Genomic DNA, 16,485 nt, shown 5'->3' with positions numbered 1-16,485 from the left:
AATGCAACCCGCTCACACGTTGGTGTATTTAATATTAATATTTTTTGCAGTGGTCAAAGGAGGATTAAGTAGGAGTATTTTTGATAAACTGACCTTGGGATACACATTCAGCTTTGAACCTTGAGATGGAGTGAAGTGGGGAGAGGTAGAGCTAAAACAGTAGAGGAGAATTTGGAAAGGAGGGAGCTATAACAGTGGGATAGAGAGAGCTAAAATAGTGGGGTGGAATAGTAGGAAAAGATTAGCTGAATAGACAGAAAAAAGTGTGATGTAAAAATTGATTTAATGGTTGGTAGTGGGAAAACAGGTGTGGGACTCAACTTTTCTCATAACCCCCTTTACCATTGCACAATGAATACAAACATGATCCACATAAATTGTATGTCTGAATTCAATTCATTATGATTATTGATGATAATGTGTATACAAGCATCTTTATAATTAAAGCAGAAGCAGGGTCAGATGCATAGATGGAATGTAAAGAAGTTTTACTTTACTGAGAGGGAGAAAAATAATTGGAACAGCAGAGGTGGTATAGTTTCATAAACTGTGCCAATTTAAACATGCATGGGATAGGCATAAAGATATCCTGAATCTAAGACAAGACAAATGATAGATAAAAGTCTGATTCTTTAAATGGGCAGACTAGATAGACTTAATGGTTCTTATCTACCATCACATTCTATGCATTTACAGTAAATTTGCGCTTTAATAAAAAGCAGAGAATAGGCACTGCAAATATAAAATGTGGGAGCAGGCAAGTTTTTATTTTGGGTCAACTTGCAGCCACGTATAGGCTGGTTATCGTGATTAGACGAGTAATTGACCCTAAATCCTATACATTTCCCTCTCAATTGTATGTTCCAGTAATAACAAACTCATCATGTTATTGACACATCCAATACTCTTACAACATTGAGATGACCAGGGACATTGCAAAATATTTTAATTTAGCTGGCATGCAATGGAAAATGTAACCCCACTGTCTGGTCTCAAAGATTTCTTTTCATTGAACTCATAGTCCATCACAGTTTCACAGTGATACAAATTACCACTGTTTGCAGCACTACACATTTGTGTATGAGGTGGCACAAAGTTGTGTTGTCTTGAATTAAGTATGACAAAGGATGGATCAGGTGGGTGCGTGGATCTGTAGTGGTTAATGGGGGAAGGTTATAGGCACAGAGAGCCAAGTGAGGAAGGAGGGGGAGGGAGACATAGGCTGTGACGTGCTGCATCTTGCATTTGCTCCTCTGAGTGTTCAGCAGCCAGTCTGATCTCCTTTCTCTGCAGAGGCAAAGGATACCCACCCACATCATAGAAACCCTTTAATCCAAACACCCAACCTGTAAATTATCCCCACCGCAATTTGGCTTCCTGATTCATCTTCTGATTTAATCCCCATCAGCATGTCTGAGACCACAAAAACCCATGTTATCCTGCTTTCCTGCGGCAGCTTCAATCCTATCACAAAAGGACACATTCAGATGTTTGGTGAGTCTTTTATTCTCCAGCAGATGCCTGCACCTGTCTCACTTAATTGTTTTCTATTTATCGTATATGTTTTTTATCTCATCCCCCAACGTCATAATCAGTTGTTATCTCCATATACATCCATGTAGACCTTTTCCATCCTCCCATCTTCTATTTATATGTCATTTCTCCTGTTCTTCTGCCAATCATCCCATTATTTTATTTCCACTGCGTTTTTCGTGATGAAAGATGCAGAGTCCCCCAAGCCTCATGCTCTAGAGAAGGAGTGAGCGGAAAGGGTAGGACTGTCACATCCCTGTATATGTGTTAACAGACTGCTCAGTGCATGCGTGAGTTAGGATTTAGGCTAGAGCCTTGTATTTCTCCAGAAAAATAACAGTTCAACAGACAAAGCGTACCAGGGAGTTAAGTGTTAATAGCCCTCTGCAGGTCCCCCAGACAGGGAACAGATGAAGGAAAGAGTTCTGCGCATGAATGGATTTATGCATGATAACTGTTCAGTACAAAGAGGTACTATAGCTGATGTTCAGAAGAGGGCATTTGGACACAGGTATGGAATAGTCTTATGGTTAACATTAGGATTAACCATGTTGCATTTCCAGCATTCCAACTGCTTACTATGATGGGAGTTGTAGTTTCCAGCTGACAGTTTGTCCGCTGCCAACGGTCACTAGAACTGGGCATAAGCCTATTACTTATTTGAAGGATATAACTGTTTCATTATGATGATGAACGGACATTAATCCCGTGCATTTTCCGTGTGTGGAGAACAGAACCTTCTTGGAAGCAAATAAATATCACAGAGATTATAAACTTCCTTATCCTGGTGACCTATTGAAACAGAATGGTGATTGACAGCACTCCTTCAAAGGTGTTACTGCATTGGCCTTTGTGATAGACAAGGGACCTTTCGAGCAATCAGAAGCTCTCCAGACTAGCCTTCTTCACAGAACATTATCTATAAAATAGGCGCACATTAAAGATGCATGATCCAGGCCAGTAATGTTTTGAGTTCAGTCTTGCAATGTTCCTTTTCTATATGTTCCTCACCCTAAAGATGAAGTATTCCCATTCATCTACTTTAGATCTATTATAATATCTACAGGGATTTTAGGAGCCGGTTAGAGGCACCACCTTTTATTATATGGTGTGAGAGCTGAATGATGGTAAAACAAATTGTTTCTAAACTTTATACAAATCAACGTGAATGACCATTTTCATTAAAACTAAATTCTTCACAGCGTCACCTTGGTCTAATACATGCTGATGAGTGCCTGTGATTCACTAGTGGGGTCACAGGGAAAGAAAGTTATAGCCATCAAATAAAGCCACCCCTAAAAAGAACAATTTTGTAACCCTCTAAAAATCAGCTCTGAAAGGAACACAAAAATAAAGAAGTTGTGGGCCAAATCCACAGTCATGTCCTGATGCTCTGCCTCAGAAGGATGCGTGGCACCGTGTAATGATACTATAGAGGCTGTGTCAGCAAGACATACACCTTTGTAATGTAACTGGGACAATTACAAGGAAGACCTCTGATCTTCCTAACCAGCCCATGGAGAAGGGGTCCACCAGGGAATCTGATCACTAAACTGGGTAATGTGCCCACAGAACGTTCACATCAGAGGGCCTGACTCCTCCTTGACCGCCAACCCTAGGCCAGTATACAAGGAGAAAGTAGTGGCTTGTTCGTTTTGTGCCTGGATAATCCGTCACATCACTGGTCTACAAGTTTGGTTAAAACCATGAGTTGAGATGTGGGCCACATATTGTATTCTACATTATTGTGCGGTTCTTTTTATGTTACCCCAAAGTATTAAAATTCATGTTTCACATTTCACTATAAATGATGGGGATGTCCATGTAAAGGAATCACTTTAATATTCACCTTTTCCGAAAATTAATATCAGCTGGAGAACCTTGCTAAAAACTCCACTGCATTTCTATCCCATATCATAAACCGTGTCAATTCTGTCCATTATGTTTACACTCCATCACGTTCTTCCAAAACCCAGATATCTCAGAAAATCATTATACTCGCCATAATAAAGAAAAAAACACTCTGCATGTGTATGTTGTACTAAATCAAGTACTTTGTTTCTATATTCATACAATATCTGTAACATATAGATCAAATATATTTGTATTTACATGACAAATAAGTACATTTTCCTTTTTTAAACTATGGTAAAGATTGATACATTGATATCAAGCAGTATAGTAGTAGAACCTCTGGTTGGAATTTTGTACTCATCATTGAGAATTAAGTAAAATTTCTGTACCAATTCATGGCATTTGCTTGGACAATGTGCAAAATAGTACCAGTTTTTACAGGGGAGGGGGATTGCATGACATTTTATATTCTGCGAGAATGATCTGCTCTGGGATTAGATTAGTCTGATAACTTCAATACATACACCCAATCAATACTTTGGTTTAGAAATGGTGGTTGTGGACATTATGGAGTCAGTGTGCCAATATAAGCTTTACAATGGAGGGTTTTTGCTCCATAAGGAAAAGATTAGGATAAGTTGTGCGTGTTGGATATCAATACACATGTTGTAGATGCAATTTCACAACATCTTGAATGCATGTTTTTTTTTGCGTGGCCACCACCACAATTGTGTGTTTGTATGTTTGTTTTTAGAGACGCCATACTTGCTTATTTGCATCAAACACATTTATTAGGATCTGTTTTTGGTAACATGAATAAGTGGTGCTGTGATCAGGATACATATCGATAAAGATCACTATATGTTGTGTTTCTATACACATACTTTCAATCTTTATTTCTATTTTAAAAGCAGACATCCGTTGCCATCAGCTACCGAGTACAGCTCGTATTAATAAGTGACGGATCTGTGAATCTTCGTTATTGATTGGTAGGGAGTATTGATGTTTGAAGTCTGAGGCATTTGCTTCTAAATGTGTTTCCCATGAGATCCTCATAAAATACCAAGAACAATTGTTGTTTTTTTCTAAACGGAAGCTCTGCTTGGTTTCTTCTCATGAGCGATGAGTTGTCACTAGAAGATATTTTTTTTCTTATTTGTTGTATGTTTGTTGGATTATTGTTGTGCTTCTTTATGGGCATTCTGTGCATCCCCTTCTTCTATTATATTACATTTATTTATAAAGCGCGGGCAGATTCCGCAGCGCTGTTACAGTCAGAAGAACAATTTAGAAACACATACAATAACACATACAATAGCAAACTGATACAAAGGAGAAGAGGGCCCTGCTCTTGCGAGCCTACAATCTAGTCGGTGGTTGAGGGGGAAGTGAGACAATAGGAGAGGCCGGCTTGGATGGGGATGAGTTGATCTGGTTCCGATGATGTGTTGAAGCTGTTGATTGTTCAGGTGGCTTGATTATGATGATGGTTGGGAGTACTGGGAAGGAATATTGTACGCTTCCCTAAACAGGTGGGTTTTCAGAGAGGTTTTGAAAGTTGCGTACGAGGCAGAAAGTCTGAGGGAACAGGGAAGGGAACTCCACAGGAGGGACAGGAATGTTTTGGGCCCCCAATGGAATAAAAAGTATTCTATCCAGAAAAGCCACTTACACACATTGCAGATTATGGATTTCAAATGGCTAGCATCAATGGTTAGCAATGCAAGAAAATATTTGTTCACTGAGTGGGTGGTAGGTAAGGGATAAGGGGAATAGCCTTCCAGTAGACGTGGTAATGCCTTCCACAGTGAGGGAATCAAAACATGCATGCAATGGGCCAAGGCTTAACTTAAGAAATGGCCAAGAGTAAGGTAAGGTATGCGAAAGTATTGCAAATGGTTATACTAAGTGGGCTAAAGCAGTGAAGTAGTCTGTCTTAGGCCGACTAGGTCTAGGGTGGCAGGTCCAGGGGGCAGTAATCCCTCTGCCGCATAACAGGGAGCTAATTGCCCGTTTTGAGAGATCAAGCTTTCTGTAGCACCATTGCTCAATAGGGTGGTTTAAAAGAGGATCACCCATCTTCCCAACCGGCCCACTAACATGATGGAGGACTAAGCCGAGTTGGCACAACCTCCACAGTGCCCCTGAATTTTAAAAGGGATATGATGTTATATCTCGACATTCCGCATTAAGGACTACAGTGGAACTTCCCTGGCTTAGGCCTAGAGCAGTGCTGAAGATTATTATGGCACTGGGCCAAAGGGCTCTTATGTGCCATCAAGTTTTATATTTTTCTATTACATTTTTGATCTACTTGGTATATTGGATCTTTTACTGGTAAATGTCAGGTGTACATTGCATTCTTAAATTAGAATACAATTGCAAGAAAGGGAAGTTTAAATAACAGGTTTGGGGTAGAACACGCTGCCTAATGCACAAACTCCCGATTAAGGCCACAAAAAAACCCTTGCCTAATAATAAGTTAATAGGGCCAGAGACCACAAATCTAGAAAAGAAATGACAGAGACTTTGTCATAAGGGCAGTGATCACATTATAAGTATCAGTCACAGCATTAATGAATAATGAGACTAAATGTGCTGTACTCCGTGGATAACAGCTAGTCCAGTTTATTTATTCATGTAAAAATGGAGATAGCAGAAAATCGCAGGTCAGTTTGACAAATCTGCAGAGTTAGAAATGCTATGAATTTGGGTATGTGTGGGGGAGTTGCATCGTTATGTGATACACTAACTAATTATATCCCCTTAACGCATTGCACAGCCCTGGAGAATATGATGGCCAGTGGTGTATTCTGGCCAAGTAGGCAGCACCAAAGATAAATATGCCACCGATACAAATCAATAAATAATAATCTTCGGACATGACAAAGATTGCTTACCATTCTATCTATACATATACTTTCCCTTTTTGGTCTCCAAGCTTTTGGTTTCCCAACTATATCTTCCCCTCATTGAAGCATTTGTGTGTTTCGCCCCTCTCAAGCACACCTCTGTTCTTTCCGGAAGATATGGGGTTGAGTTTATCAATGATGATTACATTTCAAAGAAGCAGATCCCGGAACTCTCAGCTGATGATTGAGGATGCTGGAGAATGATGTCTCATCGCTGCACCCTCAACCAGGAATGTTTGTAGGGCACACATCACGCTCCGGAGTGGAGTTTGCATAGGCACATTAGTCCCTACAACACTTCAGTAATAACAAAAAAATAGGCCTACTTCCTCGTTGCTCCTCATGGTGGCTGAGTGATTACTGTTCTTGACCAATTGCTGACTGCTGTGTCCTCCTTGAGCACTGATGACTGATGAATGACTGGTTTTAATCCAACCCTTGGCTGACTACCTATATAATTTATATATGCTGTACTGTATGAGGCTCTATATCAATATGCAGATAGTTGTATAGTATGGATCTTCTTAGCAGTGGGTTGTACTGTATAATGCCACTCATCATGTCTGGATTTTAGTTCAAGCCAAGCTCTACTTAAACTGACAGAGACTAGTGTTGTCTGTAACTTAATGATTCTAAAAGAAGACGTTTATGTGGTTCCTTGAATATGAGGACGATCTTCTGCAAAAAATAGCTACTTTGTGAAAGAAGGTACTTCCGGCAAGATTAACCTTTCATCTTTTTATGTCATTGTTGTGATATAATATAGTATCACAGGAGACACTATATTCAGTTTATTAGATTAGATAAGAGGAGAAGTTCAAATGTATCGTTCTTATTGTTTCCCCATATTTTTCCCATTGAAGATGATCAGAATTTAGCAAAATTATTTTATGAAAACTACCTATAGGCCTATGCTGCTTGTTTTTACATCTGTAATTGCTTTGAAGATATTGTAAAAGAAAATGACTATTTAGCATATTCGAAACAAGAAAATATGGCAAATCTATAAAATTATATATTCAATATCCTACCCTGAAGTAATCTGTTCCCGTCTTACAAAGGCTGCATGAACCCAACAACAAAATGTTAATTGGGAGGAATAAATAATAATAATAATAATTCAGGATTTAAACTCAAGCAAATCTAGCAATTTTTTTCTGACGGTATCCATTTGAGGATTTTAAAGATGCTCTTTTATGGATTAAGAACCACTCACTAAAAACAAAAAAATATTAAACAGTAGAGTAAAAAATAATAAAAAGTATGAAATAAGAAAATTGTGCATTGCTAAATTATTCTTCGGTGTGCTTCACACCAGTTAAATGCACATGATATTGCAAGCCATTGTTTTATTAGAATGAGTGTGTTCGGAGCTATCCGGTACCGGGTGCTGAAACAGCCCAAAGTTCACATCATTAACGGCAGAGACCTTTCTTAAAAAAAAAAAAAAAAAAAGTCAATAACACAGCTGTTAGATTTATTGATTTATTGCATTATTTTATCAAGACCCTTTACAGCTTGTGGTTTTGGTGATTTTAGTATTCTTAGGATTTTTACTTAATATTACTTAATGTTATGGACTAGTTTACCTAATTAGCCCTGAATTCAGTGGCATGTGGGGCAAAACCTGTATAGCATGTAAAATCCCCTGGGGGAAAGACAATGTAATGGGGCTTAGTAATAGTAATGAGGACTGTATAACAATGATATAAGATCGGTCTCTCTAAGGCACAGCTTTTAGGCGGAATAGCAATATATAATTTTTGCTTAATAACCTGTTGACGTCATTCTTAGTAAATTTATCGAACTGTATCGTAGGAAGACATGGTGAGTTCCCGGCAAATTGAGCTGAACCTATCAGTTCTCCATAGAATGATTCAACATAGTCCATGGAGCAGATGGATAACTCCATCTTCCAGTTCCACTGATGGGTTCATCCCAGTAGCACTTGGGTTTGGGTGATCTCGGGTCATTTAGGACATAGTGGATAAACCCTTATGGCGTTCCACAGCAATGTATCAGTCCGTCTAGGCAAATGACCTTTAATTCATTAACTCATGTTTTTCATTTGCCCCATCTTTCACAGAGCGAGCACGGGATTATCTGCACAAGACTGGAAGATTTATTGTTATTGGAGGAATCATCTCCCCGGTTCATGATTCATATGGAAAACAGGTAAAATTGTAAAATCTTGTTGTTTGCACATAAAACCCCAGCAAAGCGAAAAAGTTTTTTTTAACTAATTTAATCAATGTTAATAAAGCTAACTCTCATTCCTGAGTTTGGTAAATAATGTAAGATAAGGTGATAGCAGATTAAATGTACAGATGGTATCAATAGATGCAATTTGTGACTTTAGTTGGAATTGATAACTTTTATTGGGCCAACATTCCGAATGGATTTGTAACGTTTCCTACGCTGGTCTGATTATTAAGTATCGACTTCAACCAAAGACTTAATTTTCTCTTAGGCTAATACAGCTATATCCATTTTTCTTATCAAAGTATCCGAATGTTACTAAATTTTAAGGTGCTTTTTATAAGAAACCAGTTGAACTCAGCAGTTAATTAATTAATTGACTTAGTCGCTGAGAATGTTCCTTGCTTCTTGACAGTGACTTCTGTCAAGTTCATTGCTAGGTAAATGGTGAATTGCTGAGTACCGGAGTCATCACTGAAGCTTGTTGTTGTCTATGTACGACTTAACAAATAGTGAAATTCTCCTGCTTTGTTTAGTCTAGTTTCAGAAAAAAAAGGATATATAGATCTATACATCAGGAACAATGGACAGGCTTGATGAACCAAATTGTTGTTATTTGTCATTAAATTCTGTATTTTTATGTTGTAACGTGCTTCCTGTGTGTGTGTAAATTGTTTTAGCAGGCACTAGACATTGATTATTTTGTTAGCATTTCTCTGTAAAGCTATGAAAATGAGGGTAAAGCAGCTCTTTATATCACGATGCTGCAGCAAGATGGCAGCTCCCATAGATACAGCATAGCAGAAAACAAGTAAACATTTTTTCAGCACTATTGATCGAAAAAAAGAAGTGATCTGAAATCTATTTTATATATATATATATATATATATATATATATATATATATATATATATATATATATATATATATATATATAGGAACTAAACACGGAGATAATGTGAAACATAACAGTCTATTTTCGATTCTAGGGTTATAGAGAAAAAAATAATAATTACCACCAGAAGTCCTGCATAAAAATAAACTATTTTAAAATTTTATTTGTTACAGATTTTTCATACAGTTTATTCTCTACAGTATGAGCAAGAGATTGTGATAATGCATTGTAAGATCTTGAAAAAAGATTATGCGCAGGATCAGTCTCCCTCGTTGCCTCTTTCAGCTGATAACATTATTTTCAATACCGTGTATCGCCCTGATACTGAAATAATCAGCCATCTTTGCTTTTTCCATGAAACAATGAGTTTGAATTCTCTTCTGTTTTAAGGGCTTGGTCTCAAGTCGACATCGTCTTAACATGTGCCAGCTGGCTGTGCAGAATTCGGACTGGATCAGGTGAGATGGATCTGTGCGGAAAGAGTTACTTTCATTTTTTATTGTAATAGGTTATTCAGGGTGAACAAACCAAATGAAATGCCAGCTCAGCCCATATATTTGCTAATTTGTAACCAGATGACGGGTAATCCAGCTGGGGTTCCGCATTGCTAGTGTATAAAAGCATAATATGTGACTGCTCATATTACTGGACTAATTTACTTCTACAATTCTATAAAATAAAATCTTGTAAACATCCAACGTCATATGAATGCTAAGCGGTACCAACAGAAAATTGTATCATGCTAGTTGCTTAGCTATATCCGAGGAGAGTTTTAACAAATCTCCCACATTACCCATTATTTTGGGCCATCTCGAGGAGAAGCCCACTGGGACTGGTGATATCAGGGGTTTATGTGCATTAGGAGTATAGTTCTTGTTGCAGTGTCACAACTTAAAAGAAATGGATGAATGCATTCATTAACACCCGTAAGTGGCACTACCAGTTTAAGCAGCTGCTTGGGGCCCAAAACGATCTAATGCCCCTGCCATGAAAGGGTAGAAATAGGGGAGACCTATTAAACTGGCATGGCACAGATTCATATATCCACTCTTCATAACCGAATGCCACTTTGCTGAAAGATTATGTTGTGTGGCGGTAATTCAATGAACTCAATTTTATATTCTAGGGTAGATCCTTGGGAATGTTACCAAGAGACCTGGCAGACAACCTGCAGTGTTCTGGAGCATCATCGAGACCTTATGAAGGTACGTAGGTGTCCTGTCCACTGAAGCAGCATACCCGAGACATCAGTCAACCATGCATTGACATGAAACATAGCACATTGAACAATAATCAAGGCACAACAACAAAAAACATTAACGGTGCCAGAGCCCCACAACATGTGGTACTGCACACCTGGAGATGTAGGAGGTGAGGTAGGGTGAAAAGGCTATGACAAAATGCTAAGGGCAGAGGAGACCAGGAGATTGAGGACTGGGATAAATCCTCCTATTTAATACCCTCATTAATGGAGCAGTCGTTGATTGAGCTGATGATCAGCCTGCGACAGTCTCTGACAGTGACCTGTTCCCTACCAGACAGTTCCTGGCAAACCACTAAGTGTCTTTAAGACAATATATAAAGTTCCAGGCAAAAAATAAGTCCATACAAAATTAAATGGTAGAAGAGAACCATCCTCTCCAGAGTCTTTGATCCAATTTTCCAGGGATCCTTGGCAAAGTGTATACAAAAGGACAAAAGTGTACCAAAGGCATATTCCTAGCCAAGAAGGCACGTATACACCTTACTAGGTGAGCAAGATATACATACTTGGACCACTCTGCTCTAGGGGAAAGATCCTAGTATTAGGATGAGACATTTTGTCTCACCACATTTTTAATAAATTATTTAAGGACAGCACAAGTTTCTTCCAGGCTTGGATTGGGGCAATTAAGTGTCCCTGGTACTTTGGGGCAGTTGCTGGCCTTTATGCTCTCATGGTATGCAGCTGTGTACTCTAGGGCCCGATTTGTTGCCCTAGCAGCAATATAGGTAAGTTATTGACGTTTCACCTGTAATTCACTGAAATACATCTTATATTTTTATGGGGAACATTGGGCAAACCCATCACTAGTTTGTACTTTACTGCAGAGATAGCCAAGATATGTGTCCCATATTTATTAGCAAGTCCTGCCGAGCATTCTTTCACATTTGCCGTTAGCGAGACGATTTAACCACGTTGGTGGCAGATGGGTGAGTTGAACGTTTCTCTGGAAATAGAGTCAGATATACATGTCTTATTTTATAGTTTTTTTCTTTATCAGAGAGTCACCGGGTGCATCCTGTCCAATGTGAACACACCCTCTGTCACACCAGTGATTGGTCAGACCCTCAATCAATCAACCCAGCCGGTTTACCAGAACAGTAACCTCGCCAATAAGCCCACTGCAGGCAAGTATCTATGGGGTATCTGGGGGGGGGGGGAGGACAGTAGAAATTTAATAATCTGCAAAAGTAAAATGTTTGTATCATGCTAGTGTTTCAATGTATGCTATCAACCGGTCAGCAGCAGGTCATGAATGAAACGACCACATTCTAGATTAGTCCTATTCCTTGGTTTTATACATACAAAAAAACGTGTTCATCTCATTGAGGGATTAAAAAGCTGAACAATGTAACCAAAAAGAACATTAAGTATAAATAAAATTGCGAGTAATAGTTTCATATATATATATATATATATATGTTTATATAATACTAATATTTTTTGTAGAAATTGCTTTAACTTTATATAACTGTCATGATGTTTGTGCCTTTTTATCTGCCAGTGAGGATCCTGGGGAAAGTCGGAGAAGGACTGAGTCGCATGTGCTGTGTTCGCCCTAATTTACAACGCGTCACCTTTGTAGGTGAGAACTAAATATAACCCTTTATGGTATAATTGTGTTTTCATGGTTTTGGTTATAAGGATGTGGTAGTCCAGAATAAATGGTAATGTTGGTGAACGTATGAACCGCCTCATACCATCCAACAGGCCAGTTTCTTTTTGTGCCTCCTGCTTACCATGAATGCTAGTCATGCAACTGATCAAATGCTATAAGTCAACGGCACATGCATCCCAGATACTGTAGTCACCGATCACCTTCTCTACACTATTACACCTACAGAGTGCCCTAATTGGGGTATGACAGTACGTTGATAATGCTTCAATGTCACGTATTTCCCCCAGACCCCAAGGTAGGAGGAGAATTATATTCCTATAATGTGAGCATCATGGATGTCATCCCAGTGTTTCCAAGACTTAACCTTTAGCCTTATCTCCTCTATCCACAATTCCTGATCTCGCCATCATTGTTGAGAATTCCTCGATGCATTGTGTTACCGTTGACTCCACTTCTTGCTGCCCTCACCTGCAAAGTATTTCTCAAATTCATCTTTTCCTCATGCAAGACACAATTAATTTATTACTCAATTCTACTCAGTTTATTCCAGTTGTAAGCGATGATATACAGGTTATAGCCACACATGTACTGTGATGAGCATATTATTATGGTTTCTCCCTAAGAGTAAAATCCTAGGTGTGGACCATCCCCGTGTTCTTGTGCCTGGTATATGACCAAATTAATCCTACATCCTTCACCTCTCTCAGGAGACTCATCCACAATGTAAATGAAAACATATACTCTTGTCTGCATTTTGTTGCCTACTTTTATTAAAGTACGTTACAAAAATCATCAGGGTCAACAACTCTACAGGTAGTGGATTCCAGAACTTTAAAACCTTTCCTGAATGCTGTGCCTTTTTCTGTTTAAGCTGAAATCAATTACCGTGAAAGGTATCTTCTTGTTATACTTTATGCTGTGTAGGCTGAATTCTTACTTGATGAGTAACATAAACACAGCGTAGGAGACTATATTTATATAGGAAACCTTTTGTTCCCTCACACTCACACTCACTCTCTGTCAATCCAACAGTGGAAAGTCGACGGAAGCTGTTGATATTATAGCAGTGTATACTATGCAGAATAATATTTTAATACATATTTTAACCTTTTTCTTAATGTTTTGCTGCAAATGCTCTGTTTATGGTTAAGAGAAAGGTAATTAGTAGATTATTATACTAACTCATATTGTCTGTCGTTTTGTTTTTCAGATGAAAATGCTAACCTTGGAACAGTGATGCGATACGAGGAGATAGGTGAGAGTTTAAATGGTGATCAGTAGGGGAGGGCAGGACCAGCATTTCTGGCTGGAGAGTAGAAAAGGGAATGAAGCTATCAGGCAATAAGATAAAAACAAATGTCAAGGCCAGCCCAAAGGCTCTTAGTCACAAGGCAGACTGTGATTTTGGTGCCCACTCCTATCGTTAAAATCATTCATGTCCCGCTTGAGTAGTCTATAAGTCTGCTCTTTAGCTTGAGTGCATCTTATGGGTGACCGATTCATCCTGAGCAATTATTCGGAATAGGTTGGGGAATGATCGTACGGTGGCCTTAAACTGGCATCTTCTGATTTATGGATAAAGAGAACACAAAAATTTGTCTTGACTTTTTCAAGTTTCCACCATGATAAATACACCTCCTTTTTCTGCCCCAGGTGGAGACTAAAAGGCTATAAATGCTTCCCCTGGACGGTTCCCTTTATAATCATATGTAGTGTATGTATTGTGAGGCAGAGATGTTTTTCTGTTCATACACATTTGTTTCCTCCTACTCAGAGCTGCGGATCCTGCTGTTGTGTGGCAGTGACCTTCTTGAGTCATTTTGCATCCCAGGCCTGTGGAATGAGTCAGACGTGAGTATCTCCGGATGGTGCTGTTCTGCGCTGTAGTGAAGCCGGGGTGATCTTATCATCTTCATGTTGTTTTTGTTGTAGCATGTTTTGCGGATGGATTTCAGTCCTCTTTATATACATTACTCAATATAAGCGTGTCCCTGCAGATGGAGGTGATCGTGGGGGATTTTGGAATTGTGGTTGTTCCACGCGATGCAGCAGACACCGAGCAAATCATGAATCACTCGTCCTTGCTGCGTAAATATAAGGTCTGTGTTTTTTTAGTAGTACATTGATTTTTATTCATACAGTACTGCATGATTTAAAATTTAGAGATATATAACTGATACCCAAAAACTTTTGAGAAAGCATTTTGTATATTAGGCCTGCAGATGGCATCAGAGCCTGTTGACGGCTGTCAGTGGGAAGCTGAAGAAAGGGTAGTGTACGGGAAGAGAGAGTTGGGCATTCATTGGCACTGAAATTTTTAGAAAAATAGGTTTCTGTATCACCTACCCATACCTGGGAACTCTCCAGGACCCAAAGGCCAGGGTGAAGTGCTGAGTTAGTTTCTTCTTTCTGTGGGTGGTATTTGGCCATGTACCCTAACTGTCTAATTAACCCACCGCTATGCACAGCTAACCCTGGCTCATACATAGCTAGCCCCTGCCTGCACACTGGCAAGCCTCACCCAGAAGAGGGAGAGCTCCAGGTAACCTACCGCAAGAAGTTCCTAGGGAAGCGTCTATCAGGCTAGTCAAAGCTCCTTTAAAAAATAAACCGTTCTTTAAATAATACCCCCTGGCTGTTTTGTATATCATTTTGACATCAAAATAATGTGTGTGAATGATTAACGTTATCACCCCCCCCCCCTCCTATTTTCTACTGTTGGCCCCCCTTATAGAGAATCTGACACTATTTGGAGTCTTCTTTATGGTGGGATCTGACCCTGTGGCTAATGTGTAAATGAACACAAATGTACTTAAGGGTTGCTTATTGTTGGGCTGCTATAATGTGTATGATTTGTGTTATACGTTTTACTTGTTTTACCTTTTCATAAATGTACATTTAATGTTTCCAAATTATTATATTTAACTGTTTTATCCAACAGAGCAATATCCTGGTGGTTAAAGATGACATTAACCATCCAATGTCCACAGTGAGCTCCACCAAAAGCCGGTACAGTGCACGTTTGTTTTATGTTTTATTGTTAGACGTCTGGTTGTACCAATAATTTTTATGTGACTTTGCGATGGCTTTTCATGTAATGGGTTCAGCAATGTAATTGGAGAATAATGTCTTTAATTTACACAGTGACTTTTAGAGCCATAGAGCACTGTTATACACTCATACCCAACAAACATTCGGATTCCTAGAAAAGAGGGACATCAGGGGAGAGAAAAAAAGTGGCAGATGATTTAGGGTCCTAAAAAAGGACACTTCTGGGGTATGGTCATTAACACATACTCAACGCTCCTTCATCAGCAACCCCAGTATGTTAGGTATATATACTTTGAAAAACTCCTCGGCCTTTGCTATTATTTAGTAAATGAAATCTGTAAAAGTCAGTGTTTAACGTACATTTTTTGCTCTTTTAGGTTGGCCCTGCAGCATGGGGATGGACATGTGGTGGATTATTTGACCCAGCCAGTCATTGATTATGTCCTAAAAAGCCAACTGTACATCAACACATCGGGCTGACACAACCTGTTCGCACGTGCTGGGGCATTGCTGCGTGCGCACATCATCATCATCATCTTCATCACAATGTATTACTAATACTAATCACTATTCACCACTATTTCCTCATTGAGCATAACACCCCCTGTACAAACATTCTGTCCCCATTCATTACAGCCCCTTCCCCACCTACCTGCCTTTTTCATTCCACTAAAGATCTTGCGAGTCTTAAGCTCAGAGTATATGGAGCACCCACCGCTCGGGACAGTCTTTCGCTGGCGGATTTAATATTCTGCACCAAGAAGATAGGAAAATGAATAATCTATATAGTACTTTGTGTATCATGCTACACTGTATGGGTTTATAGTTATTCCTGTCTGCAGCAATCATCTAAGATTTGGGATGTATTCACAAAGTGTTGGTTATCTTCAGTACTTGTTACACTGATGCACCAAAGGCCATAATTAGGCCACTATGTACCATTTATTCTCTTTCCATCAAGGACTATGGGTTTAATAAGATCAGCGGCGTTATTGTCTAACCACTGCAAGAGGGCTGCACGAGACTAGCATGTTCTTGCTGTGCTTGTAACTCTATGGTGTTATCAAAATGTATATTACCCTCATGGCTGGGTGGTAAGGGCATGTGACTATTCATTAAAGTGCAGGGAGTCCAGGGAACTGGTGAAAACCAAGCATTT

The 16,485-nt window shown here is 39.1% G+C and overlaps 1 protein-coding gene across 1 annotated transcript; it reads left to right on the top strand.

Annotated features, from left to right (window-relative positions):
• The first annotated feature begins 1,409 nt into the window (after nt 1-1,409).
• On the top strand, nt 1,410-15,806 carry LOC149288414 (nicotinamide/nicotinic acid mononucleotide adenylyltransferase 2). The gene is made up of 11 exons (XM_089491733.1): nt 1,410-1,494; nt 8,386-8,474; nt 9,784-9,851; nt 10,520-10,598; nt 11,658-11,788; nt 12,166-12,242; nt 13,486-13,530; nt 14,050-14,126; nt 14,273-14,374; nt 15,217-15,284; nt 15,704-15,806. The coding sequence occupies exons 1-11, from the start codon at nt 1,410-1,412 to the stop codon at nt 15,804-15,806; spliced, it is 924 nt and encodes a 307-aa protein (XP_089347859.1).
• Nucleotides 15,807-16,485: the final 679 nt, after the last annotated feature.

Source organism: Sceloporus occidentalis, unplaced genomic scaffold (assembly GCF_023333645.1).
Source record: "Sceloporus occidentalis isolate IW3139 unplaced genomic scaffold, rSceOcc1.0.p SCAF_51, whole genome shotgun sequence".
Classification (NCBI taxonomy): Eukaryota; Metazoa; Chordata; class Lepidosauria; order Squamata; family Phrynosomatidae; genus Sceloporus; species Sceloporus occidentalis.
This window is presented reverse-complemented; position numbering and strand designations above follow the sequence as displayed.

Bases quoted from the DNA above. Each gene is read 5' to 3' on its own strand.
- LOC149288414 (XM_089491733.1), top strand. From the start codon at position 1,410: ATGTCTGAGACCACAAAAACCCATGTTATCCTGCTTTCCTGCGGCAGC. The intron at 1,495-8,385 runs GTGAGTCTTTTA...CATCTTTCACAG, and splicing joins AGGACACATTCAGATGTTTG to AGCGAGCACGGGATTATCTG. The intron at 10,599-11,657 runs GTACGTAGGTGT...TTTCTTTATCAG, and splicing joins ATCATCGAGACCTTATGAAG to AGAGTCACCGGGTGCATCCT.